At 38.2% G+C, this 27693-nt stretch overlaps 2 protein-coding genes across 2 annotated transcripts; both read right to left on the bottom strand.

Moving 5' to 3' along the window:
- Positions 1-6021: 6021 nt before the first annotated feature.
- LOC146752960 (uncharacterized) lies at positions 6022-12250 on the bottom strand. Its single transcript, XM_085531116.1, has 7 exons — positions 12110-12250; positions 11532-11670; positions 10680-10802; positions 10119-10280; positions 8251-8370; positions 6541-6742; positions 6022-6102 (listed from the first exon to the last, which is right to left on the bottom strand). Exons 1-6 carry the CDS (start codon positions 12196-12198, stop codon positions 6575-6577), a joined length of 801 nt encoding a protein of 266 aa, XP_085387242.1. The 5' UTR covers positions 12199-12250; the 3' UTR covers positions 6022-6102; positions 6541-6574.
- A 3521-nt stretch (positions 12251-15771) lies between these two features.
- LOC146752959 (kinesin-like protein KIF20B) lies at positions 15772-27027 on the bottom strand. The gene is made up of 10 exons (XM_085531149.1): positions 26904-27027; positions 26613-26696; positions 24944-25030; positions 24705-24821; positions 24374-24512; positions 22892-23076; positions 19882-19993; positions 19359-19430; positions 18750-18896; positions 15772-16942 (listed from the first exon to the last, which is right to left on the bottom strand). The coding sequence occupies exons 4-7, from the start codon at positions 24753-24755 to the stop codon at positions 19901-19903; spliced, it is 468 nt and encodes a 155-aa protein (XP_085387275.1). The 5' UTR covers positions 24756-24821; positions 24944-25030; positions 26613-26696; positions 26904-27027; the 3' UTR covers positions 15772-16942; positions 18750-18896; positions 19359-19430; positions 19882-19900.
- Positions 27028-27693: the final 666 nt, after the last annotated feature.

Below are 27693 nucleotides of genomic sequence, written 5' to 3'. Positions count from 1 at the left end.
CAGGGGTAGAGAGAACCGGGATGACAGTACCACTTTTTGAGAATACTGTATTAAAACTAGGGGATAAAGATGAAATTGGGAATCAAGAAAAACATGAAATAAGGCCATGAAGATAAGGGTGGAACAGCCCAAGGAACTGAATGATATGGATTGCTAAGGGAAAGTTATATGGTATTAAGGGTGTTTGTGGAAACTGAAAAATTGTACTGTTTGATCTGTGGGTTTTGAAGGGAATGGGACAAACTGCTTTGATGGTATAAGAAAGTGTAATTGCTATTGGTATACAGAAGTATAATTGAGGGTGTGTCAAAGTGTAACTGAAGGTACAAATAATGAAATTGTGTACAAAGGAAAAAGGGTTAAAGAGAAAGTGAGTTTATGTGTGCTGGTATGAGAGCAACCCCCTGTATTGTTTCCCCCCCCTTGCAAGAACTCTTGGAGTGAGAGAGAGCCGGGTACAGAGACTGTTGCTGTAAGCAGCAAAGGGGGGAGGTGGGGAGGAGGGGGCAATGGAAGTGAGAATAGCCTTCATGTGCAGAGATGTAGGAAACCTGAAATCCCAGTGTTAGCACTGGACACCTGGAGAGAAGGAGGTGAAACTGAAATAGGATGTTAGTAGTTTTTGTAATGATGAGAGTTTGGAAAGTGAGAGAGTTTGGGACAGACACAGGTTGGAGGAGTAAGGACTGGCAAGGTATAACAGGGATGTCAGGACTGAAAAGAGGTGAACGATACGAAAACAAAACAAAACTGATTGACAAACAGATAGTAAGGGAATTGGTGATAATAACAGCTGTTACTGTTGTGGTGCCAGAATAGGGCCGTAGGACCCAGAGATCCCCTCAGGGAGAGGTGGGGGGAGTGGGGGCTTGAAGTGCCCAGGGAGGGCTCCGCCCCACTGAAAGGAAAGCAGTGTGCAAACTGCAACGGGAAATTGCATCTAGGGAAGCAGGATAAAGAGATTTATTTTCTGGTGGATATGGGTGCTTCTTACTACTCATAGATGGCTTTGTAACAGTAATAGAAGCTACTGCCCAACAAGAAAAGGTTTACGGTTTTTTTGGATTAATTAAATATAAACTAAGTAGGAATACAGAAATTCTTGTACCTGCCAGGTTGCTCTGGCAAGAAATTTAATAAAACTGGAGCTAAGGGTCCAACAATATTGACTGTTTAAAAACTGTAAGTCTGACATTAGCACAAATGGGGAAAAACAATGTTGTACCCCAGGAGTCACAGCAATATCAAACATGATGCACTTAGGGGTGTGGGCATCAGGGCCAAACATGAAGCCCTGAATAGAAGTTAAAAGCAAGAGATTGCCCAGTCAGGGTAAAGTGGTACCCTATAAGGATACATAACTGTAGAAGGATAGAAGACTTTCTGGAGTTTGGACTCCAATTTTGCAAAAATTTTTGATAGCAAGTGCTGTAGTTTGGTACAACACTTGAAGGCAAATAATAGAATTGTTGAATGCATACACTCAGTGGTAAATCCATGCACTTTATTAACCCAGTTAAGGAATGAATAGGTGGAGTTTACCTTCTGGATTTGAAGGATGCTTCTTCTGCCTGCTTTCTGTATCACGGCTTTACAAGTCGGTGTGCAGGTTTGGAGGAGCTATCCCCCTTGCACCCGGCGCTGCGCAACGCTGGAATAAACATACCTGCTTTACAACCCATCTCTGGATTATAGAGTTTGATTCCGCAAGTCAGCTAAACATTTGTGGTTGGTTTTTCTTTTCCCTAAACAAAGCAACCTGTTTTCTGCACTTGCTGTGCCTTACGAAAATGCACAGAAATTAGGCAAGCCTGAGACTCACCAAACACCACATGTGACGTTTTGTAAAAGGTCAGTTTTGCAGCAGAGAACCACATATAATTATACCAAGTGTGCAACTACTTTTCCCATGCAGCAGCAGGCAGCAATGAGGCTGTTCTCATAATAAAAATACCATTTGAAAAGTAGTGTAATTAAGTGTATATCATGATGTACCCAGTAGCAACGAGAGCTCTGTTAACAGCTTCTGGAACAAGTAGATCACTCCCATCCCCTGCAATGACTTTGCCTCCAATATCGCATGGCTGATAAATTGCAGTCTTCTGGATATGAAATATTTGCAAGTAATTTGCAAACTGCAGCTAATCAGAACCGTCTTCCATATTGTCACCAACCACTTCAGGCAGCATTGTTCCATTTTGACATCTGGCTATGAGGCATTCATGCACGGCATTCACATACATAGGTCAATAAATAGGAGGGAGGGTGATTTCAAGTACTTATGCTTCCATCAGTTTCTTCTGTGTACCTGTGCAGTAGCTGCCCATCTCACCTGGTAGGTACGAATGCTGTTTTCTACTCCAGGTCAGTAAAAGCCTCCATGTTGACATCCACATGCAGATTTGTCCAGATAACACCATGGAGAAAAGTCAGTTCAAGTTTTTAATGAGATTGCTGAGCATAAAACCACATGATTCCCATGATTTTTCACAGATTGTTTTCTGCAAACCTGGATCTCACAAGCCTACAAGCAAGGAGAAAGCTTATCGGCACAGCAACAAATAGTACGATTGTGGGTTTTTTTAAATACAATCAGTATATTGTTCTATCACCAGCTGCTTTTAAGGCAATTCACTCCCATCAAACTCCCATTCACTCTCAAATATTCACCCAAGTCGGCTTTCATCCATGTTTTTACCTCCTGAGCAATTGAATCTATAGGAACTATTGGACTTGGAGACAACACAAGGACATACTGCCAGCTGAGAACCTTTCAGCTAATTCATCCAACAGCATCTAAAGGTTCGAAGCTCACTGAGGGGGAGAACAGTATTTGGGATATTAGAATTCCCCCCAAATGTATTGGGTTTATTTTTCTAAGTTTATTAAGTTAAAGCTGAATTTGCACAAGTGAGGGAAAGCACCTTTCTTCCACACTGAGGAATTGGCACCATCTTCTCTCCAAAGAAAATTCTTTTAAAAGGCCCAAAAATTAAGTATACATAAATATTAATGTGTATTCATGCTCTTCTCTCTGCCAGAGTTCTGCTAAGTACACCAGTCACGTGAAAAAAGCAAGCCAGGCCATCCTGAACAAGTACAGTTATTACTGCACAATGGGTAAATAGCAATCAGTCCTAGAGATACTGTTCCTATACAGGGGAGGCAAGACAAAAATAAATAAACCCTTAACCACAATAAAATCCAAACACAGTTTAAGAAAGCTTGTATTTATTTCAGCCTCAATGGAGTCAGTTTGAAACTGTCAGAGACACTGTACACCTATATACAAATTTAAGAACACAACGGAGTAACTGTTACTGTTTATTAACAACCAGTTTTAATAATACAATAAAAGTATGTCCTGAGAAAGGGGAACAAACATGCTTCTTCAAGGTTTTTTAGCTGTTCTGGATCTCAGCCGTCGCTTGATGATCAGATGATCACTTTCCTTCTTTTGTTCCTCAGATTCCTGAAGAAAACATTTCAAAAGTTACTCATCTTTTCACACAAGACTGACAAGCTCTTCTTGACCCACGCAAACATATTTCTTCCCCTAAATGGATTTCAGAATGGCATTTGCTTATTATATTTTATTCAGAAAACTATGGGATACCGAGATCATTTTAATGCAGCTTAATCAGAAGGAACAAATATGGAGAATGTACAAAATCCTGTTTATCTTAAAAAAGCACACACATCTGAGGAAAGCCTGAAGGCAGCTTTCATTTTGAAATACTTGTTTTCAAAAGAGTATTATAATACTTGTTTTGTGAAACATGAAGCGCTCAGAAAACATTTTTAGCCTCAATCCCTGTAGCTATGACTTGCCCAGAATTTCAGTTCTCGGTTCAGTTCCATGTTCTCAGAACTACAGTGAGAAAAGAAATTGTCTCATCTTCTTCATCCTCTAACAAAAAAAATATAACATTTTGGTTTCTGCCCCTATCATTCGTCAAATCATCAAAAAATTCAGAGGGATATTACAGTATGGGCAAATGATCACTATGCTGAACAGAAAAAGGACTCTAATATAATTAAAAGATGCAGTTCCAACAGAGCAAGAATGTTCTTAGCACAATAGCTGCCGACAGAGTCATGAAACTGGCACATCAGATCCTTTGCAAGTTGGCTTAGACAGGAGATCATAGTTTAAGCATACCTAAAAAGCTGTCTAAGTTGTGCTCTAGAAAAGCGTGTAGTAGAATAATCCCACTCCGACACACTGAAATTATCTATGATTCCAAATTAGAAGACATCTCCGTGATTGCTACATCACCTAATTAGTAAACTGTAAGCCAGCCAAACACAGAGATCTTTGAGGACAAACTAAAACAGAACAGCAGGAAGACCAACAAGAATGACTTGGTAGAATAAAGAAATACCTCAGTACTTTCAACCTCCTCCTGCAAATAGATGAAACCTCCAGTCTGTTTGGACTCCTTAGTAGTTTATTTTAAGCCAAGACTACAGTATAATCGCTTACCGAAGAAGCAGGTATATCTAGAGGGCCAGAAACGACAGTTGAATACAGCTTCCTTTTGCATCGTTTTGGCTTGGTCTCTCCTTCTTCGAGACTTTCAGGTTCGTTTGATTTAGGAGAACTTACTGCTGACATCAGCTTCTTGGCTAGAAGAAATTTGTTTTTATACATAAACCAATCAACTTACTGGTTTTGTGAGTCTTTAAATCACTGAATGCAAAAAAAGCTTCGTAACAAACTTGGTTTATAAATGACACGTAAAATTTAAGTGAAAATACTCAGAAATTTTATTTGTTCATTGAGGTTCTTTATTGCTTCTATAGCTGAAACAGTTTATAGGTTCAGGTACGGCAGCTTAAAGCACGCATTAAAATGGAGTATGAAAGACAATCATGGCTCAGAAGTCGCTGGAAGTCAGAAACTTCAGCAGGAGTTAAACAACAGGCCTAACTTTCGTGCTGACAGAAGCACAAGACAGAACCAACTTTCTCTGTATACTTGTAGGTTTTCACAAATGTAATAATGAATCTCTGAAGAGACGAATAAATGCATTTACTTCATAAATCAAAGGACAACTTAACATGGCAGACAAGTCTAAGAACACATACATTAATAGCCTACAGCAGAAACAAGCCATTCTACAATGTCTAGAAAACATGGAATAAAACTTATTCTACACCAACCTTTAGAGTGTATAATAGAAGGAGAGCTTTGAATAAAATCTCCAACTTTTTGCAGTGTTTCATCCTTCTTTTTAGTCAGTCTTGAAGCATGTACTCGCTTTCTCAGGAAGTAGTCTTTTCCGGATTTCTGTTCAACAGAGATGTGAACATGTGAAACAAGAGCATTGTTTAAACTTCATTTTAGTTCAACGTTATTTTAAGTTGACATTTTGAGCTTTACTACTGACACCTCTGTTCATTATGCTGATGATACCACAACGGCAAGTAATGTAGACAATTTTATACCCTTTAGGGAGTTGTCAAAATCTCAGCTATTTCAAGGCATACGTTTCTTACAGTTTCTTAATAAGGCAGTAGTTTCTTTAAAAGTAGCTCCCAAGCTGTGGAGTTGTTTCTTACATAAGCTGTTCTAATTACATAAAACAAACAAACATACAAAACAGAAGACAACAGATGGGAAAAATCTACTACTCATACTCTGACCATGCCAAGGATACTGCTATCACATGTGAACATCTGTTTTTAATAACTGCCATGCATATTAATGATATGAACCTTAGTTTAATACAAGGGCTTCACTTACAAAAGCACACGATAATACACTAAAGCTTCTCTTCCCAACTATTCAGTGTGCAATATCCTTCCCTCCAAATCATTACACAGTACAGCCATTACACGCTCTGGGGACAGACTGACTTGCCCTTTGGTTAGCTTATGGAATTTAATAGGAAGAGCTCATAAGCATGTAAGATTCCCGTTCAGGTATACACATAAGGATAAGACACTGCTTCTTTCGTGTGACCACACAATTACAGGAAGTCCCAAGCTAGCTTCAAAACTAGAACAAAAACCAACCATTTTCTCGTCACTTGCAGAGGGTGAATTAAAAGCCATGACAGATTTTGTATTTTTCGTGTTCTCACTTTTCACAAAATCCTGGGAAAATAAGACAAGTTTCAGCCATGATTCTTTTGGAAAGAACAATTGATGTCACAAAAGTGAACACTTTAAACACTTTTGCTAATAGTAGGGAAGTATCTGCTAGTGGTAACTATTCCACTGTAAATCAAATAATAAATAAGCATTCAATTATAAAAACAGGACATTAAGATATCAGTATTAGACATCTCATGATGTCTAAAAAGCTGATTTATGTCTACAGGTTTCAAAGAAAATACACAATGGAGTTAAGAGAAATTCCCTTCTCTTAAACCATTATCACTGAGCTTGGCTATTAGTTTTGTTCATTAAAGCAGTTCATTGATTAAATTCTTCAACTACTTTACTGAGGTAGAAATAGCATTTTTTTAATGCTTAAATGAGAATGGTAAAAAGGCATCAGATATTTTGTTTTCTGTTGGGTCTAGGTCATACCTCATCCATGTCATCACTTCTTTTCTTTTTTGCCTTAAGTCATTTTCACTCCTAAAGGTATCATGCTGCCGTGCTGCTTTATCTCCATCTTATCAGGTTGCAGAGGTGTCAGTGGGATTTCCAGCTCCGGTTTTGGGAACCGACTAGTTTTGCCATTTTCTGCGGACACTCCAGAAGAGTCGAGGACAGTTTCCAAATGCTCCTGATAGCACAGAAGAATTTTAAGTGCAAGTGTTAAGGTAGCCATGAGATTAAAAAGCTATAAAGCATCTGGAAAAGGATATGTAAGCATTCGATTTTCCTGCTGTAAGAACACTTGTAACAGAAGGAGTCTATTTCAGTTACAGCAGAGTTTTACCCTTCTTTCCTAGAACTTGTTACATTTAAAATTATTTCCAATCTATGATCACAAAAAGAGTTCTCCATGTTAAACTGAGCCTGATACTTTACAAGTCATTTTTTCTCAAGGGCACAGACAACTACACTTTTTTTTAATAGAGAATGGTGGTAGAACTGACACAATTTTCTTCATCTCAACTCTGCTGCATCAGAACTGGGCAGGAACAGGAGCATTTGATTCAAGTGTTCGATTAACTTCCAGCTTAATCTTAGGGAATTTGCCCTTCCTCTTCTACACTAGAGATGTTATTTACATAAGTAAGGTCCAGCTGGCAAGGTGCAAGCCCAGTACAAGTCATTGAAGAACTCCATTGCTATCTTTTCCCTGGAGAGAATACAGACATTCAAGCAATGACACCGTACTTAAGCTGAAGGCTATCATGTACCTGCTCATGGTCAAATGGCAGCAAATGCACAGCTAAGTGACAGGGAAATGTCAGTATGCATTTCCCCAGCAGCACTTACTGTCCACAATCCACCCAATCCTGTTTTTCTCAACAGGAACAACAAAGTCAGAACTGAGATCACCTGGACTCCTCCTTCTCTATGGCAGGAATTCAGCTAGCATATCAAAAATGAGTTCAGATGCTGGTTGAACACATGGAAGACAGGCTGTTGGGGACATCAGAAAATGGGAGATGGCTGCTTCTACTGCTGCTAGTAACTAGCAAACTCCAGTGTCCCAAACACAGACTAGCAGCTTTTACTACTTACACTGTTCCGACCCCCTGAGGGGAGTCTTCTTCCTCTCAAAAAGTTACCAAAGATTGTAGAAAGAGAAAAAGTAGTCAGAGCCACTTTATCAGGCTCTGCTAAGAATCTGAATGGAGTATCACCACCCACTGTATTTCCAAGAATTAAGTTGGTTAATAAATACTTTGTTTTTAAAATATATGTAACTGCTATTTTATGAAAGTTAGCAATTAAAAACTTATATAGGAATGATTAACATCATCTGCTAACAAAACAATATCCAGAAATCCTGCAGAGGAAGAAAATAAGTTCAATTTGCTGTGCCCGTTTCAGTGGCTCCATGAATTTTTTCCAAGTAACTTATCTAATCATGAGCCACTTCATAAGCATTAACATGAGGAGAGTTTTCAACAGCACCTGACAAAAATTCATCACACAATTGTTTCAACAGCTTTTATTCCTATCAAAGGCTATAAAAACAGGTGATCTGATCACCTTGAAAGGGATAAATAAATTAAAACTTGGGAATTGTTTAGAGAACATGAGATCTTTTCCTACTCATTCCTTATCAAAAGCAATACAATCACAACATTTTCAGATCTGAAGTTTCATACTAACCTCAGATTCATTTAATGAAGTGAGGCTCCTAGTACATCGACGTGACAAATAATTGTCTTCAGCTTTGCATCTTAATGGAATACTTTCTCCAGTTTTAGTTTTGCTTTGTTGTTTCCTAGGCTGTAAATATTTAAAAGGAGTAAAGATTAGGCTATGCATTAGACCTCCAAAATATCTCGAGTTTTCTAAAGTTACAGTGTAAAACCTCAAGCTCAGACGCCACATGAACACGTAAGCTGAAACACAGCACAAGTGTGGGAAGGTAGTAACTTCTATTCATTGTGTGATCTTCATATACACCCTACTGGGTCTCACTAACAGTCTCAGGCAGTATTCTGCCTCCAAAAGAGAGAAAGCGAGACATTAGTTAGGGACAAAATCTGTAACGCTGGTCGTTTTGTCATCCATTCCCCCCATACTCTGCACGCTCACAGCTGCTATGTTAGAACACCAAAGGCTAAACCTCTGCCTAATCTTCAGCATCCACATACGAATACATGGAAAACTGCATGGAAAAGTTCCATAATGTACACAGAGAGATGGTGTTCTAGTAAATAAAATAGTTTTGAGAAGATGAGAGCTCATGTTTGAGTGGAAGACAAAAAGAACCAACAAGTCCTCATCACTGAATATGTAGTTAAAGGACTGTATGCTAAGAAAAATGATTCCAGCTCCAGTATCTCCTAGGAAAACAGAAGAACAAAAAGGGGTTAACAAGATGTTAAGTACTGACTTTCTATAAATATAATCATACCTTTTCATTTACAGAGTCATTCCTTCTACTTTGTCTTTTTCAAGTAAAGGTATTTCTGGCAAACACTGAGGGCTACTGTGGTTAATGCGTTGTTTTAATTCCTTTATAAAGTCATCTTTGTCAGCCAGTTCTTTTCTTAACTCTTCTATCACAGTTGCATTATCCTAATAAACAGTAAAAACTGCTGAGTTGTGGGATTGGCAAAAGGAATTAACACACACAAGCAGTATTGCAATTACTTAGTAGCATCAGTTTTAGAATTGCAGGCTAGAACACTTAACTATTCAAGAACAGTAACATTTCACGGATTTGTACAGTCACTGTTACAAGTGCAGTAGTCACAGAATTGCCTGGGAAGTTGTAATACAATATATTTTGATTCTTCTATTTTACTTATGTGCTTCAGCCTTCATCTCCCTTAAGATATAATAACCCGAGCTTTTATTTGTTCCCAAATCCTCGGTACTGTGAGAAAGTCGGCAGTTGTAGGGGAAGTTTTGCTATGAGAACATCTTTCTTCTCAGAGAAAGTGAATCCAAACATTCTCAAAAGAGCACAACTCATTTAGTCTTCTGTTTAGCTTCTGAAATTCTATGCTACGGCTTAGATTGGCTATCCTGATTAAAAGCTGGATGTTGAAATAAGAAATGCAACTTCCAGAGATCATCCCCCCTCTGCTTTTTGATGCTTCCCTTAATCTCTCTCCACGTCCCCTTCTGTCTTTTCATGCCATTGTAGATACTACCTCAGAGAAAGCAAAGAAAGTAAGAAACCTGAGACAGAACTACTGTCTGAGTATTGAGCCTAGCTTGGGATCCGGAAATGCTGAGAATTATCGGAAAAAGCTACAGATGTCCAGTATGACTGTAGGATCATAAGCATCAAACTGACATCTGCTTATCTGAACTACTGAAAAATTTGAAATTTTAGTAATTAACAGAAATTCTGTTTCTGAAGAACAAAAATAAAATCTGGTGCTTTTTTTGGTTAGTTGCACATCATGTCAATACGACAGTGTTCAAGAACAGAACCACACCCAGAATACAAAGAGCAGGTACAGGAGTTTTACAGAATTTATGGGTAGCTAATCAGGTAGGAGGAAAGGAGAGCTGACCTTGCTTGAATCCTTTAAGGCAGATTGTCTCAGTTCTGCTATTTCTGTCTCTTTTTGTATGGCATTAGAAGCCAAAGTTTTGAGCTGTTCTTCCAAATCTTCTACTAACTGATCTCTCTCCTCACGCCACTTTTGAAGATTATGGTCCTTTTCCTCCAGCTCCTATATTTCATGTTGAAAGAAAAGCATACACAGTAGAAACAAGCAGAATCTTTAAGACAGCCTAGAATTAATAAGTTTTTCATATAGCATAAATAAGGACTCAAGCTGATAAAAAGAGTTTATGGTAAGACATTTCAATTAACATATCGTGATGTCACTCAACAAGATCAGGTTATATGCATGTATTACATATGTATTTACTATGCAGATTATTGTATTTAAAGCAATCTGCCAGTGCTCTGTAGTGACTAATTATTTGAATATCTTTCATGGTCTACCACTAATTTCAGTTGGCCACTTTCATTTTGCTCCAATGTTTATTTTTTCTTTTGACCTTTTTCCTGTTGCTTGGAAAACCTGCATCATTCATTTAATAAAAATTAAGAGCAAGAAAAATACCTGTTTAAGTTGTTGGATAGTATAGTCTTTATAATCCAGCTCATCCTTAAACTCGTTATTAATCCTTTCAAGTTCATCCATCCTGTTCCTGAGGGATTCCTCCACAGAACGCATCGTGGACACCTGTAATGTAAGCACAGCTCACGGTTCATTAAAAGACTTCTGTAATCCAACCTGGCCAAATACTTCTTTGTTAAATAAAGAGGAATTCACAAACAAGTGCTGAGTAGGAAAACGACAGCAAGTGCAAGGTTACCAAGGAAGACATGAATTCATTTTTAAGCTTCAATTTTCCACCCCAAGCACACCCAATAAACTTTCAGACCATGATCCTGCAAAATGGGTTTTAAGATATCTTCTTGTTTAATAATTAAATTTTAACTATTAACATCACTGAAGCTGAAATTGAAGAAAAAAAATATACATGCTTATATTAAAGAGCCTCTGGAAATTAGTCTATTTCTCTTCAAGTAAATAGCATTCTTCTTCCCAGTTATCAGCATTTTTTCACAAGACTTAGGTTTTAGGCTTTGGAGTTACCACGGATACCAATGGCAAGTCACCAGTAACGTAGAGATAATAACAAGTCCCCTCCAGAGGCAGAGTAGCTATTCTCTTCACAAACCTTATTCCAGACTACCAACCCTCTTTACTTTCCTCTCTTCATTATCTATGCGAAACCATGTTTTAACTTCTGGTCCCCTCTAGAGCTTCAATGGCAACTTTACCTAAGATTTGCTGCTAGCCACACTAGTGTGAAATTTCCAGCTTCATAGTTAAAGTTTGAGAAGTTTTAACAGCAGAAAGCCAAGCATAATCTTACAGCAAAAAATATCTCAGTTGACTACAAACCTCGCTTTGTACTTGCTGAATTTGTTTCTCGGCATCAGAATGTTTGTCTTTTAGATCTGCATACTCTTCTTCTTTCCTCTGCAAATCTTTTTTCAAATTCAGTACAAGGGCAGAACTCTCAGAAAGAATATTTTCTAGCCTATGTTAAAAATAAAGAGACAAAGAACATTACTGTTACACATCTCATGGAAACAGCAATTACAGCTTCATCCATGCCCTGCCTGTTGGTTTCTATTTGTAAATAGACTCTTAAATCTATCTAGGCCAGTGACAAGATTTAAACAATTACTTTTGAATTTCAGCTTGCTTCTCATAATCAGATGCTGAAGCAATAAATTATTCAGATGCTATTCTGAGGGATATACAACAAAACCACCAGAAATCCCCATATTATTCTTCAATTCCTTGCACACTCCTGTTTTCCCTTGGAACTCAAGTAGCATACCAAAGCATCCTAAAGTAGTAGTTTGGCCATTGATAAGCATGCAGATGCATTAAGTCGAAGGGATGTTCCCATTAACTATTTTTAACTCTAGTTCATTCTCAAAGGGCTCTAAGTTAACTCAGTGGTTACTTACGATTCTATACGTTGCACTTTCTCCATTTCACTCTTTTCCTTTTCCCGAAGAGAGTGTTTCATCTGCTCCAAGCTGTTTTTCAGCTGCATAACTTCTTGAATCAGATTTGCTTCTTTGCTACTTAACTCTTCAACCTTTTTGTCTGCAATTTTTAAATGAGAGCTTTGATCATATGATTATAACAAACCCACTACTATTTGGAGTATGGAGGAGTCCACATCCCTCCCTCAGTCTCTGGTAAGATGCTTATATGTGATGCCATTTAGGATGTCACATTAGGATTCAATATTTATGCCAAATAAAGGCAGCAGGGACAAATCATCCAAGAACAGCATCTCATCCAAAGAAGGCCTTGACTTTCTCCCTTGCACATATTTTGCAAGAGGAATACAAGAAAGGAAGGGAATACAGCTAAGTTTTAGATTTTCCCTTCTACATTGTATATGCCTTCCGTAATTCTAGGAACACTGATGCTCAGCTGTGCCCAGAAGTGAAGTTAAATGCATCAGAGCTTATCCAAACCATTTTGCTCAAATATTGCCCATGAGCGAGCAATTAGCAGGTCGTCAACAATTTTGATAGTTGCTTCAGGAAAAACAAAACAAACAAACAAACAAAAAGCACTTGAGCAGCTGATGCTACTCAGAAGATCAGCAACAGCAGTTGAAACAATCCTAAAGAAACTGCTTTAAAACTATTACCAAATCTGCAAGTGCATCAACAGATGAGGAAAAAGCAGCAAAAAGGAAAAAAATAGTGCAAAAAACTTTTATTCTTAAGCATTCAAAAATGAACAGCATAGGACCTTCTGAAAAAGGGATATTTACATAACAGTTACTTCTATTTACAGTTTAACACAGTGGCTTTTCTCCTTATACCATAAGGTACGTGCTTCACAGCCTTTTGCTTCCTATCCGGAATAGGAAGCAATTTATTGTTTTGGAAGACACCCTGTTCAACGATGGAAGAAACTGTACCTTTCTTTGAAGGTGGCTCTTCCACAGTAGGCTTATCCTCGTCACTACTGTGCTTTCTTCCCACTTCCAACTCAGTTTTCTCTTGTTTCAGTGCTTTAACTGAAAGCACTGAAAATTGGCTGCTTTCAGTTCCTTTATTAGTGTTCTCTTCTGCCGGTTCTGCTTTAATGGTAGTTAAATGGTAGGCAGTCTTTTCCTGTATTGATATAAGATCTGTTACATTGAAGCTTAACAAAAGGAGCACTTAAGTCTCAGTAATCTTCTGTAGGGAAATATTTACACAAAACCATACAGCTAAAATATTTACCCGGTGACTCTATAGACATCAGTTACAAATCTCAATAGCAGACAGAACAAGTACACCTTCAGATAATGACAAGCGCAATACTCGGTAGAGTATACAAGGGAAAGCAAGAGCCTAGCAGGTTACAAAGTAAAAGACTTGCACACAATCAAGAGTTTACCAGTTTATCAAAGAATTTCCTGTTTCCAAGAAGTCAACAAAATTACAAACATGGTCAAAGAGCAAATGGTCAGCTCTCATACAAGTTCATCACATCACACTTCTGCTAAGCTGCCATAATCACTTTCATCGTGACAGATATAATCCAACCTTAATGCTTAGTCAGCTCTGTCACGCATATTTTAGATTGTGTCCTTGACCACAAGTGAAGCTTCCTTACTTACAAGATGACGATTGTTAAGCCATGCTGGCACTGCCAAGGACTGATTATTCATCTTTAGTAGCTTATGAAAAGAAAAGCCTCAGAAGTGTTCAGGCCACACAATCTCACAGATAGAGTTGGAGCCTTGTTCTTGGAAGAAGTAATAGGTGAGGACATGACTACTCATCACAGTCAGCTTTAATACCATGGAAATACTAAGTTGCAGTGATGCAGACAGTCAAAGACTAAGAAGGGTCAAGTTGCTAAGCTTACAAGGTTAGAGATCTGAGTGACAGAATTAACTATAAATGTTTTCAGAGCTACTTCAGGCTACCAAACATCAAAAAATGAACAAAAACCACCAGAAGTGGTATGCACACATACTTAATCAAGCTAGTCTTCACATATTCAGTAGCTCACAGTACATTAGTCAGGATAAAGTTTTATGGACTGCATAGAACGTGGAGATATCCTGACCATTCATACTCGTACTTCCAACTCTACTCAACATACTTTTACTGTTGCTCTTCCTCTGATGTAGGAGTGTGAGGCAGGAGATAGTGGAACACACTGATATTTTTGTTGTTTGTGTTAACAACAACTACCTTCAGATAAATTTGAATTGTTTACAATTTCAAGCGAGTACCAGCTACATACAGAAAATCAGTTTTCCAAAAATGTGTTGATTACAAGCATAGAATTAGTGTTTTTCTGTTTTTGTATAAGGATACGGAGATGTGTAAAACTCACATAATCTTTTACTTTTTCTTCTAAATGAGATTTTAAGTCTTGTAGCTCTGTAATAATGTCATCTTTCTGCACCTTGATTGAGATTGGAAATAAAAAATAAAAAAAATTCAGTCATCAGTTTCTAATGTAGTGTTAAGTAGCTGAATTACACAATGCATTAAAGGCAAATTGAGTTAAGCTAAGCTCAGTAAGAAATCTATTAATTGAGCCTACTGGAATAGCATTTTAAGCTACCACAAGTTGGTATTAATTAATTAATTAATTAAAACAATTTTACACAACATCTTGATAAAGTTACCTCAGTTGCTTCTTTAAGTTGCTCCAAAGACTCATCCAATTTAATCATCTGCATTTCAAAGTCTGTAACACACAGAAAAGGTTGTATTACATAAGTAGCCAATAGATAGTTTATTAAGTAATCAATTTTTCCAGATATTCTAATGTTTAGGTAGCTTTTGAACAGATTAATTAATTTGCATGTGGTCTTCACTTATTGGGAGTGATTCAAAAGTTTTCTATATTTCTTGGAATGAAAACATTGCATCAACAAGACATAAAGAAGAGTAGAGATTACAATATAAAAGTAAAAATCAAGATATAGACATTTAACCCCATACTTACGAAAGCGTAAATCTGCTAGTTGCAGTTTAAAGGAGAGGGGAAAAAAAAAAAAGAAATAACCAAAAACCGTGGAATTGCTGAACCTGAATATACACAAGGAACAAACTATCATTTATCTACAGGCTATGGTTCCAAAGGTAGAACATCTCCTCTAATTCCTACTCAAACTGGTTATTTCTATTTTAGATTAATGAACTATTTCTGTCTTCTACCTTTCACATTGCATAACTCACCTTTGTTCTTCTGCATCAGCTCTTCTTCAGTTTTAAGTAGTTTGCTGTTTTTCTCTGTTAGCTCTTCTTTGGTCTCCATCAGTTCAAAGTTAGTTTTCTCCAGCTGCTTTTCAAACCAGCCAATATCTTCCTTCGGGTCCTCCAGGGATACAATGGAACTATGTGCTGCCTCAGCTTGCTCTTTAATATCCATGACATCATAATGCACAGAATCAAGAATGCCCTCAGGATCAACACAGGTGTCAGGCACTATGCTATGTTCTCCACCCTGAAACGTAATTTATAATCAGTTAAAACTGCTGAATAGCTGACTACATAATAGCTGTTATTTCTACAGATAGTCTGGATAGCCACTATGAAGACAACCATACAAGAAGTTTTTAATTTCAGCTTCAAAACCCACCTCACAAATTCACATACAACATGACAGTGATTCATATGGGGGGAAGATAAGTGGCATTCTAGTAACAGCTAATATATTTTATAGTATTTGATGTTTGGTCACTACTTAAACCAGTTTTCAAGAAATTACAAAAGAGTTATTGCAGACTCCAATCCTGCTTTTAACCTCAAGAGTTTCACTAGGCAAACAATGTACAAGAACTGCCACTTCATGCAGCCATAGATTTCTGCTTTTTTTATGTTTTGACTTTCCAGTTGCATTCAATGCAACTGATCATCATCTTTTCAGTTCTTTGTCTTGCAGCGCCACATCACCCTCATAGGCTGCTCCCTCTACTTTCACACTTAACCTCTTTCAGATAAGGCCACAATCCAAGGGCACACATCCATCAATTGTGCTTCAAACACAAACTCTCAGCACTTCAAAGTTTTCCATCAAGACTGTAGCACTGATCTGACAGCTTAACTTCTTCAGTGTTATATCATAGCACTCACTCCTACCCATTCCGCTTAACCCCCACTTTCCCACTGAAGCATCTGATGGCCATAACACAGCTTTTCAAACTCTTTGCTGCTCCACTTCTTTTGTCAACACTTGAACTGGACAATATTCAAAATTACAACAGCAGCAACATATGGTGTAGCTGGATTTGCTTTCCTACATGGGATCATATTTTGAGAAGAGAGAAAAATTAAGTAAATAGCATAAAATCTCCTCCAGATGTAACAAGTTGCTTCTTGTTAGGTTGAATACTTTTTAGGAATGAGATTCTCAGAAGATGCTTCTGCCCTCACACCCCAAAGAAACACAAAGACCCCAGTAGAGATTTTTAGAAAACTCTGTAGGAAAATTAAGCTCAACTAAAACACTAAATTAAAAAACCTGACTGCTGTATGGAGACAAACACCCAGATTCACTACAGATACTACACAAATAGATTCATATTCTTAGAAGAACAGAATTTTTTCTTTAAATGCAAATCATAAGTACTGATCAACAAAATAGACTACAACATACTCACTTTTTGTGCAATAGCTGAGAATCTTAGCACATTGAGTGTTTCTTCATAGGTTGAAGCACACTGGCTGATGTTTGCTAACATGTGTATCTTCCCTTTTCCACTGAAGAATCCCTGAAGAAAGTGTGTTAACTTACTTTCACTAAACGGTATGTGCTGCTGCACCCTTTGAAGACAAAACCACAACAAATCCCATTAGCAGAAGTTAACAGCTTCATTTCAATGTGAGAGCTATCCAAGTGGAAGACAACACATTAATAACTGCACTAGTCTTTAAATCATTTTGAGTTGTGGGTTGTTTTGAATTTAATCTTTTTGCTAGTTTGCAGACAGGTTGTATGATTGTTCCAGCTACTATGCAGCCATTATCTTCTTAGACAACCCACGAGAACATTTAAAACAAAAAGTACATTCAACATCCAGCCTAAGATAGGTCATACAGCCTCACGTTAGCTTAAATTCTCTCACACCTTTCTCTTTCCCTTACCACATCTGGCAAACTGACCTATCTACTTCTAAGAAAACAGTACCCAACAAAATCAGAGATAACCACTCTCTCAGTATATTGTCTCTAGGAAAGGACAATAGTAAAAACTTTGGAAATAAAGAAGCATATATTTATCACAACATTTCTGCTGTTTCCTAAACCAAGGTTAAGCCACTGAATCAAACAGCTGGTGATGTACAGAAAATTAGGAGAGAACTCCTAAAGCGTGACTAAACACACTGTTCTCTAGTGAGGTTACCTGCTGGACTCTTTACAGCTACTGAATTCTGCCAACAGAGCTAAAAGCTTCACATAGCTACGCTCCTGTCACAACACACGTGACCCATAAGTAGCTTTAGTGCAGGAGTGGTAAATGAGTTCTTATTTTAAAGAAAATTACTATCAAAGTCATCACTACATTTCCCCCATATTGTTAAAATTTCAAGTGATCAGGACCAACAAAAATAAAACAGTTCTGAATAAATCAAAGCACTTTAAGCAGCAGCTAATTTTAAGGAATCCTTCTTCCCTAGAAAGGACAGACAGATAAGAGACTAATCCAGTAGCAAGGCCTATTTTCATCTACTTTTAAGCATAACAGAATTTGAATAGGCTACCAGGCACAGTGTGGCATTTCATGAACACAGAGCTCACCTAATCTTTGGGACAGAAAGACACCTTCAAATGAGAATCAGCAGAGAATTCTGCAATTATATCCAGCTGTGACTGTAAATAAATACTACATTGTTTAAAATACAGAAAGCTCTGTCTGCACTCATTTAGAGCACAACCTCAGACAGAAGTAGCAAGCAGGCTTTCTTCTCTCTGAATTTGGTTAGCTAGATCAGAAAGAATGATGAAGTTGCATCAAGGTTTGGAAAAAAATATATATATATGTATATATGTAATTATATATATCTATATGTATATATGTAATTATATATATCTATATATAATTTTTCTTTTCCAAATTATATATATATAATATATATATTCTGACCATGTCTCTTGGCTAGGACAAAGCACAGCAATATCCCTGAGGAAAACTGTTACAGCAGAACTAAATGATAAATGCAACTAACTAACAAAGGAGGAAAAGGTCTAACATTTCACACATTTAAAGTGAAAATAGTGAAAACAAATTTTATAATCTGCCCCAGGACTTGTTTGAGAAGGCAAGGCCAGAAAAAAAAAAACAAAAAAACCACAACGCTAATTTGCTTAAGTCTATGATAACACATTCAGAAATTTAGAACTAGAATGGTTTTATTTGAAAAAACAAACAAACAAACAAAAAACAACAACAAAAAGAAGGCAAGTTTATAGATCACTTTCTTAGATCATTAAGTCTTCACACATCTGCAGAAGCCTACAGATAGTTTTCACTCATAACATAGTTTCGTACTCTGCATTTTAAACAATAGTTTAAACATTGTACATGATATCTGAAATCTACAACTAGTTTACAGTTTGTACAAGGACTTACTTTGACTGCTGACTGATCTTGAGTGCACTAATACACTTGCTTAGAGTTAGGAGAGATGCATTGATATTTCCACTCTCTTTCAGTCTGTCACCTTCATTGCACGTCTTGGTATTCCTTTCTGAACCAGCAAGATCACACAGTGATAATCTGAAGGCAGATAAGGAAAATTAAGTTTTCTTGCCTTTGAATGTACATTGATTATTTATCATTTCCAACACAACCACTCCTCCTAGAGGAACAATTTCTTGAACCCTTTCATGCTTTTTAATGTTGCTTTCCTAGTGAAGTTGCACACTACTTCCTGCCAAACTCTTTTCCAACACAGCTTCCATTTTTCTGCCATATTCTTCCTTCTGAGGATTTACATTAGTTCAGAAGTTGAGTGAGAAGGATAAAGCAACACTGTGTGGAACAGTGGGCACAAGATATAGAACAGCATTACAACTTGATGGTTTAGTACTGCATAATGACAGGAAATGGGGAACCACCACTCATACAGGAGGCTGTATCAGGGAACCTAGTGTCCGTAGCCCAATATCAATACATCAATACTGAAAGTAACTGACAATTTCATCCTAAAAGAAGAAGGGAACTCTGCTCTGAACTTACTCATTGACTCGTGTCACTCGTGGCATTTCAAGGTCTTCAATTCTTAGTACCTTAATTGTAAATATACTGTGGCTAAAAGGAGAAATGAAGCAAGGTCAATAGCCAGAAATACACACATTTTCTAAAATCTGTAACATCTGTTCAAAACACTGCTGGATTTATTCCAGATTCAATTAACAATAATTCTACTAGATGCATTAAACCTTTTAAAGAGACATTCCGTCTTGGTTTATTTTGCTTTTCTTCCCCCTCATGAACCACCATTACTTACATGGAAGAAGGCTTAGTTATTTTGTTGAGAGTTTTTGATAAAACACTTAGCTTTTGTATGTACTTATCTGCTTGAAGGACTAATCCTTCTAGTTCAAAGCACTAGAATCACAAACTGTCACAAAATATCACATGGAACACTAGATATCAAGCCTTTTTAAAGCCTCTTCCCCGAAAAAAAGCCATAAACAATATTTTCATTCATCCCTCTTCCCCACACTATGTTACACCCAGTGTTAGTGAAAGTTCCCACCTTCAGCTGGAGCAACTATTTAGCTTTGTGCTTGCAAAACTCCGGTGTTTCTGTCCCAGTTTAAAAAGTCTGAAAGCTTCTTTAGAATCAGAAATCTGAACCCACTGCAAACCTTTCAAAAGAAGGAAAAGTGATTTTTGCAAGCTTCATTAGCAAAAGAGAAAGTGAACAAGAAATAAGGTATACAAACTAAGAACATTTAGTTAAGACAATAAAATACTTTATTAACTCTGCCTCAAACATACGACAAGCTGATGGCAGATAAGACTAGGATTCTTCCTCCCACAGAAAAGGGCAAGGTATAGTATAGCACAACAGTTTATCCTACCAGTATACTAAAGTATGCTCCATCCAAATTAAGCAAGCAGCCTTAGTACTGAAAGTACAAAAGCTAAGTTCTTAAACTACAGAAGCCCAAAGTTTGTATTCACTGGTGCAGAAGTCAATCTGAGAAGTTTTTTGTTTTAGCTTGTAGTTTTTATTGGGGATGGGTTATCTGGATTTTGTCTGCATTATAACGACTGTATGGCTCTCATTTTCAAGGATGATGAAGGCAGTGGAGTTCACACAGGCCTTATGGGCAAAGTACAGGAATAAGGAGAATACTGTACATGTAGCTTGTTGCCTTCGCATTCAGGCAGACACTTCTAGAGCTACACTGAACACATTTAAGAGTTTTCTATCTCAGAAGAAACATGTTACACTATTCCATGACAAGCTTGGCAGTTTGCAAAGTATTCTAGTTACCTTTTACGTAAGAATATCCCTTGATGTCTTGAGCAAGGCGAAGTGTCCTTTTTTTTCTGTCATTTGATAAAGGAGCCAGTAAATCATAAAAACATTCATTGTAAATCTCAAAAAATGAAACCCAGAGAACTTCACAAAATCATCTATAGATAATCTGCTAAGTTGGTCTGATCCTTCTGAGAGATTTTCTGCACCTGCAAAGTAGAAAATATTACAAGTCAATGTAGAGACAGCAAAACTAGCTGCATTTAAAAATAAGTAATAGTTAAGCTTACAGCTTAAAACTTTTCCCAGAACATAAACACAGAGAATCCCCACCTCTCATACAAACACCAAGTATCTGGAAATCAAGATGCTTGCCCTACACATTTTCAAAGACACGCCTGCTATAAAGCTTGCTTTTTCACTTCCAAAACCCAATCTAACATCTATAGTTGGGTTAGAATTAGAACTCTTCAGTCTTTACAATATAGAGAACTGAACTAGTAAGGACACTTCGTTCTGACTTTTTAGGGAAAAAAAAGTATTTAGTGAGTTCTTAAGTGCCCTAAAGGCCTGTCGGAAAACCACTAGGGATCTTATCACAAATCATACTCTTTTTCTTTGTTTTACTTTCACCTCATAAAACCAGGTTATGATAGATGTCCCAGTAGTCTCCTAGCCATTTTATTCCTTCTGTTTTCTGCCCAGATGTCCTGCCCATTATTCCGTTCTGTTACAAATAAAAGCTAAATAATCCTTTTATTATCAGCATTAGCCAAAAAAGCCAGTCGTTGACCTTACAGAAGCTTTTCTAATTGCTACTGTTTAATATAAAACATACCCTTAGAATCAGCTGGGGATTTGTCATTAGTGCTGTTGTGATGGTCTACCTACGAAAGAAAACAGAGACTTTAGGATTTATTATTGATGTACAGCACCAATACACCACTGGTTGCTTTTATTTATTTATTTATTTATTTATTTATTTATTTTAAAAGCAGCTGTATTGCTCTACCACAAAACAATACAGTATTGTTCCAAGGTGCCAACACAAAAATCCTGGCTACACATTTTGACTGGTTTCACCTTACTACTCATTTCTGACAATTCCTTTACTATAAGATCTGATGCATTTCAGCTTCCTGATTCAGAAAGAAAAAGAACAAATAGGGAGAGAATCCCCAACAGGAAAAGGAGTTATTTAATAAGATGATTTTCAATAGCCCATTTATAATCTGCATTTTACCCTTCATGAATCTTGGACTCCTGAAATATTTTTCTTATTGGGATTTTCTTAATTCAGGACTTCCATATCCTATGGCTTATTAGGTCAACTCTCAGAAAAGGAAGTTAAGGTGGAATACTCGATCACTTAATGTAGATAAGCAGCTTATTATTTCTTAACTCAGGCTATCAAAGTGTTACACAAATGAAGTTATGACTAAATTTTGTAAATATAATATTTTTAAGTAGTTTGGTCATAGAAAATACAGAATAGCTCCCAACATGTAGATCTCATGATGTTCATAGATGTATACTCAGTTCCCAGGCTTCAGGTTGTGTTGCTTTTTTATAGAGCACAAAAGTAGAAAGAAATTCTCATCTACTGAAGAGGAGGAATCTCACCTACCAGATACAGTATGCTTAGAAGTAAAACTTTTAACATAGAAGTTTTCATCTACATGACACTCACCCAGATCTGGCTTTGTATAGTCAGCAAAGCTTGTACCTACTTAGCTTATAAGATCAAGTATTTTACCTAGGAACACGGGTCTTGAAACTAGAGGAGGCACCTATATCGCACGTTCGCATCTTAACTCTCTAATGGAGTAGGATGAGATCAGCATATAGCTGTCCACTGCATTTTCTTTCCACATACTCACTAAACCTAAAACAGTTTTACACATCTTTGGTTCATGTAGAAGACAGGTGTTGTTTTTCCCCGAAATACTTAAAGATCATTGGAGCCAGACTTCATACTCAGCTGTGCTCTTGAAATAATTCAGAAGGAATTTTACTGCCACCTGCCTTTCACACTGTGAAGTCCACACTTAACCAACTCATCAGTAAGATCAAGTTAACATACTCCACAACTAAAATACCCCAGTGCAGTGTAGCACACCACTAATAAGATGCTTCATTCTTTTTCAGCAGGAACAGAAAGACAAATAGAAAACTGTGTGTAAATACAGAACCCTCTTTCATTACAGAATGGAAAGGATAACACTGAACTATCACAAGATGCATGTACTCATCATTTCTTTATAAAGTAGTTTCCTACCTCTTTTGTCAGACGAAGCAACGAATTTTTAAGAGCAATTTCTTCTCTCACTTTGTCATTAGTCAGTTTTACGTAATCTCTCCACCGAATAGGTTTCAGATCCATTTTTGTGTATAGCCTTCCTCCAACAGTTTTAAACAACATATCCATCGTCCTTGGCAAAATACCAACATCATCTTCTGTCCCTGTAAGCAATACACAAAAGAAGGGCCAGGTTACTATTGTAAGCAACATATAAACATAAATGAAGACAAAGATAACTGATTCTAATCTCAAAGTATACACAAAGAATTTAGAGGCCAGTTACGGTCTGAAGCAATGTTTGCAGTGTTACTAGACTGTTCCCTGAAAAATACTGGCTTTAAGCAACAGCTCACATCCCATTCCTTAGACATTACAGGGCATCACTTTAAAACAGCCAGAATATTCTGCATAAGCTTAGCCTTAAGAAGAAAAAATAACCAACAGCAAACTCCCACATTTAACAGACGTGCAGATTTTCAACTGTTTACCAGGCTCCCTTCCCGCTCTGAAACAACCCTGAAATAACAACCAGAGTGATGTCTCTGCTACAACATTCCGTTCGTCCCACAAACCCTATTTATAAATATCTACAAGTCTCATAAAAACTGTTAAAGTAACTCAGCTCCTTTCCCATTGCCTTTTCTTGGAGCACACAACTACCTCCACATCTTGCCTACTTCACGCCTTAGTTTTTCCACTGTCACTAAATACCAAGCAAGCTTCAGTGTTTTAAAGTCAGTCATGAACACAAGAGAGGACAATACGCAGAAGAATTTCTATAGTGCTGTGTGGAAGGTGCATATAAAGATAATTTTTGAACATACTACCCTGTTGATTCTTAAGTCCTAAAAAGGTATTACTATGGGAAAGTCTTCAGCTCCACGCATATAAAACTATTGGAAATACATAGTAACAGAACACTAAATAACAGAAATAAGGGGAATTTGTTTCCTGTGAACCCAATCGTTTCATTTGTTATGACAATATTAAACATAAAAAACAACTGCTCCCAGCCAGAAAGGACATTGATGTATTATTTCTGTACTACTAAAGCTCATGGAACACAATCTTCTATGCTGCTGTTATTACTAAAATCAGAAATTTGAAAAAAGATTGAAATACCTTGATCAAATGTTTCAGAATGTTTAATTTCTGCCTACAATAAATCAAACAAACTCAGACATACTTTGCCTTCAAATAAAGAACAGCATTTAAGATGCACGCATTTATAGTAGGAACAAAAACCAAAGTTATTGTAGTGTATGCTGTCTTACACACTTGTAAATTTAGTAATATTTGTTATGGAAGAAGACGACTTTTCAAGGCTACTAGTATTCAAAAGAAGGCAACGTACAAGGCCTGTTGAGTAACTAGGTAAGAAGTCATAACATCTCTCTCTTCTAGAAGTAGTTCTCACTTTAAGAAATTAATTCAAGGAAAAAGCATTTCTGCTCATACCTTGGAATGTGTAAGTTTTCCCAGCATTTGTAACGCCATACGTAAAAACAAGGCAATTACATCCTTCTAAGAACTCTTTCACTGGTTGCTTCACAGTACCTTCAAAGAATTCTTCTTGAGTTGCTTCAGGTCCAAACACCTGAATGTTACCAAGAAGCTGGTTAATCTCTTTATTTTGTTTAAGCAATATTTAAGTACTTGTAAGGAGTCAGATACACGTTGATAATTCTAAAGACAGTTAAGAAAAACTTGTTTGCTTTATATGAAGTAACAGAAGACAAGCAACTTTTTCCACAAATAACTTAATATCATTTAAAGACAATTAATTTACCCGTGAAAAGGTGAACTTCTGTGTTGTCTGTCCTAAAGTTTTATTGCTCATTCTTCCCAATGAGCTCTTAGGGGACTTCAGTATGATGCTTGTTGAGTCCTCAAGTGAAACACATCCCTATTACAAGGAAGCACAAGTAATGCAGGCATGAAAAAAGTTTTAAAAGGTCATCTTACAGGAAAGAAAACATATATACTTTAAGGGTTGTTTTTTTGTTTATGATTAAATAAATGCCTTACCTGCGATCCATTTGCTCTCTCCCGTGCCGTAAAGGGTTTAATACGCAGGCAAACTTGTATGCGTCCCCTAGGCTCCAAACTAGACCTCTAAAATTAAAGAGCTGGAAGTTAGAAATCTGACTAGATCCTCTGTTTGATGATTAGCACATTAAAGCAGTATTATTTTCATCATCCTATTGTAACAGACTCATTTGTTAACACAGGAAGTAATAATATTTTACTGTTTTCACAAGTGCTTTGGACCCTGCTAAACTTCTTAGTCAGAGCCTAGAATTTCAGAACAAGTACTGCTGCAACACACTCCTGTACTGCATTCAGGCCAACTATGAACAAAAGTACTCCATTATTGTGCTTCTGAGACAATGTTAGCTTCATCCACTGATACCGGTGCTCCTCATAAGGTATCAAAGCAACACCACACATCTTGGTCTAGTCTATGTACAGTCTAAAAGCATAGTGAAGATGATTTTCATCTCCTCTGTAAGATTCTAATGCTTCTTATAAAGAAAAGAATTAAGTTTATTTATTTTTGGAGAAACAAGCTGCCTTTGTGGTCCTGAGGGCCCCTTTTTGTCACCTGTTGGGCATAGCAAGAGAGCTTTTCTTGTACAAATCTATGTCCCGTGTACCTTTCTCCATCCCAAAACCTAGAGTTGTGGTGCAGACACTGGATGCTGACCAGAGCAGTAAAAGAACAGAAGAGGGGAAAAGCAGATACAGGTAAGACACCTAAAAGAAAGGAAAAGAGCAGAAGAGAAGGAAGGATACGGTTAAGAACAAAGGACAGAAGATGGAAAGTGCTATAGAGGATTGGACTGGACATGAGCAGATCAGAGCTACACCAAGGTGTGGCTTCTCCCTGTGTCCCTGTCCACCACTGGCAACATCCCCCAATGACAGGGATGATGCTGCCCCAGCAGCTGATGGGGTTGTGGTCTGGGGTTCCGTTCTATGCAGAGCCTCCAGAACCTGCTACAGACCTCCAGTTCCCTGCCACTTCTTTTTTTCAGGTGTCTGCACACAAGGAACAGGTGTTCTCTATGCCCTGCATGCTGGTAATTAGTGTGGGCAATTACTGTGTGGGAAATGGGGGAAGGAAATTCAGGGGTGGGATAGTGAGGAGGAATTGGAGGGGGCTGGGAAATTGTTTGGGTGGGATTGTAGAGATCAGATATGACTGCTAGGATGGGGGATATTTGGTTGGAAATATTGTCATTTCTATTACTCATTGCTTTGTATAAGTTATTAAATGCTTTATGTTCCCTCTGCTACATCTCTGCTTGCAGTCATTTGTGCAGTGACAAAGGTCCTCAGCTCTACATGCCCACCTCCAAGGTAGGATGGAGCACCACAGATGGCAGTGTTCCACAGCTGCCACCAGCAGCCCCAGCTCATCCCTCCACACCTGAGGTGTGAGTGGCTGTGAGAGGAATGTCTCTGTGGAAGTGCAGCTCATTCCTCCCCTCTGATGGGGGCAGAAGGCATCTGCATTTCCCTCATGGCTCTTATTTCCTGTGTTACTGTGGGAAATGAGCTGAGCCACTGTGCCTCCCTACTATGGCAAGCTCTGCAGCTCTGCCACTGTCTTTAGACTCAGCTGTTCCTGTGTGTAAAGCTCCACACTTGGACCCTGCAGAGCCCAAAGGCCTCCTTGGCTGCTGTTACTCACCTGGACATTGAGGGTGCTGTGTCTCCAGTCTGTACCTGCTTCCAGGTGTCACTTGCAAGACACTGCGATTCCACCTGGTTGGAACTGCAGTCAACAAACACAAATGTGAAAGAAATAAGAAAGGATTCTTTCATTTCACAGGCTTTCATCTCCATTGAAAGATGTTCTGCTGTGCAGCACAGCTGGGAGCATTTCATATGTGCAAAAAAGGGGGATAGGCCCTGGCTGTGCCCGGCCCCCTTCCGGCCCAGGCCCCAAAGCAGCCCCGACTGTGCTGGGTTCCCCTCTCACCTGGGCCCTGCAGTGGCCTCAGCTGTGCCTGGTCCCCCTCTGCTCTGGGCCCTGAGCTGGCCCCAGCTGTGCCTGGTCCTCCTCCATCCTGGGCCCCAAGGCCCTGCCTCTGCCTGCTCCCCCTCTGCTCTGGGCCCTGAGCTGGCCCTAACTGTGCCAGGCCCCCCTCTGGCACAGGCCCTGCCTCAAGCCCCGCCCCCTGTGGGCAGCAGTGCTAGTGCCTGTTGGTTTTGCTCTCTTCCCTCTTCTTTCCCTGTTCTCTTCACAAATGCTTTCAGATCCCCCAGGATGACGTGCACTGACACTGCTGCCTTCTTCCTGCACAAACTTTCTGGGCAGCTCAGCTTTTTCTACAGAGCAGCGTGCCTTTGGAAGTGCTTGGAGGATGTAAACGAACAGCAAGAGAACACTGAGCTCTTCTGGGTCTTTCTAGGCATGGCAAAGAGACAGGAGAATGTGCCCAGCCTCGTGTGGTTGCTTGTATGCAGAAATCACAGTTGTCAACATCTGTGCTGTTTTGCTGTAGGCAGTAGTGTGTGACAAGAAGCCTACAATTATCAATTTAGTGAACGTAATTAATTGTAACAGTTCCCCTTTCTTCTTCCCTTGACACTTGGGTTATGGAGTTCTCCTATGCTATGTGCTGGTGCAATACCTCTGAGCCACAGCACTGTTGCGTTTAGCAAAGCTCATGGCAACAGGCTTTGGCCAACCTCAGAGCTACGTAGATGATGAGAAGATATCCGATGATAGGAGAGAAAATGAACAAGCTCCAAGGTAAGTGTTGTTT

This window comes from Coturnix japonica, unplaced genomic scaffold, assembly GCF_054131305.1.
Source record: "Coturnix japonica strain WE unplaced genomic scaffold, WE-NBRP24 Scf040, whole genome shotgun sequence".
Taxonomy (NCBI): Eukaryota; Metazoa; Chordata; class Aves; order Galliformes; family Phasianidae; genus Coturnix; species Coturnix japonica.
This window is presented reverse-complemented; position numbering and strand designations above follow the sequence as displayed.

Excerpts from the sequence above, each read along its gene's own strand:
- LOC146752959 (XM_085531149.1), bottom strand. The coding sequence starts at position 24,755 with ATGAGCAATAAAACTTTAGGACAGACAACACAGAAGTTCACCTTTTCA. Across the intron at positions 24,513-24,704 it reads AGAAGTTCACCTTTTCACGG|GTGTTTGGACCTGAAGCAAC; the intron begins GTAAATTAATTG and ends GGTAACATTCAG. Across the intron at positions 19,994-22,891 it reads TGCTTCGTCTGACAAAAGAG|GTTTGCAGTGGGTTCAGATT; the intron begins GTAGGAAACTAC and ends TTCTTTTGAAAG.
- LOC146752960 (XM_085531116.1), bottom strand. The coding sequence starts at position 12,198 with ATGCAGCTGAAAAACAGCTTGGAGCAGATGAAACACTCTCTTCGGGAA. Across the intron at positions 10,281-10,679 it reads CTATCCAACAACTTAAACAG|GAGCTGGAGGAAAAGGACCA; the intron begins GTATTTTTCTTG and ends CATGAAATATAG. Across the intron at positions 6,743-8,250 it reads CTTCATTAAATGAATCTGAG|GAGCATTTGGAAACTGTCCT; the intron begins GTTAGTATGAAA and ends CTGTGCTATCAG.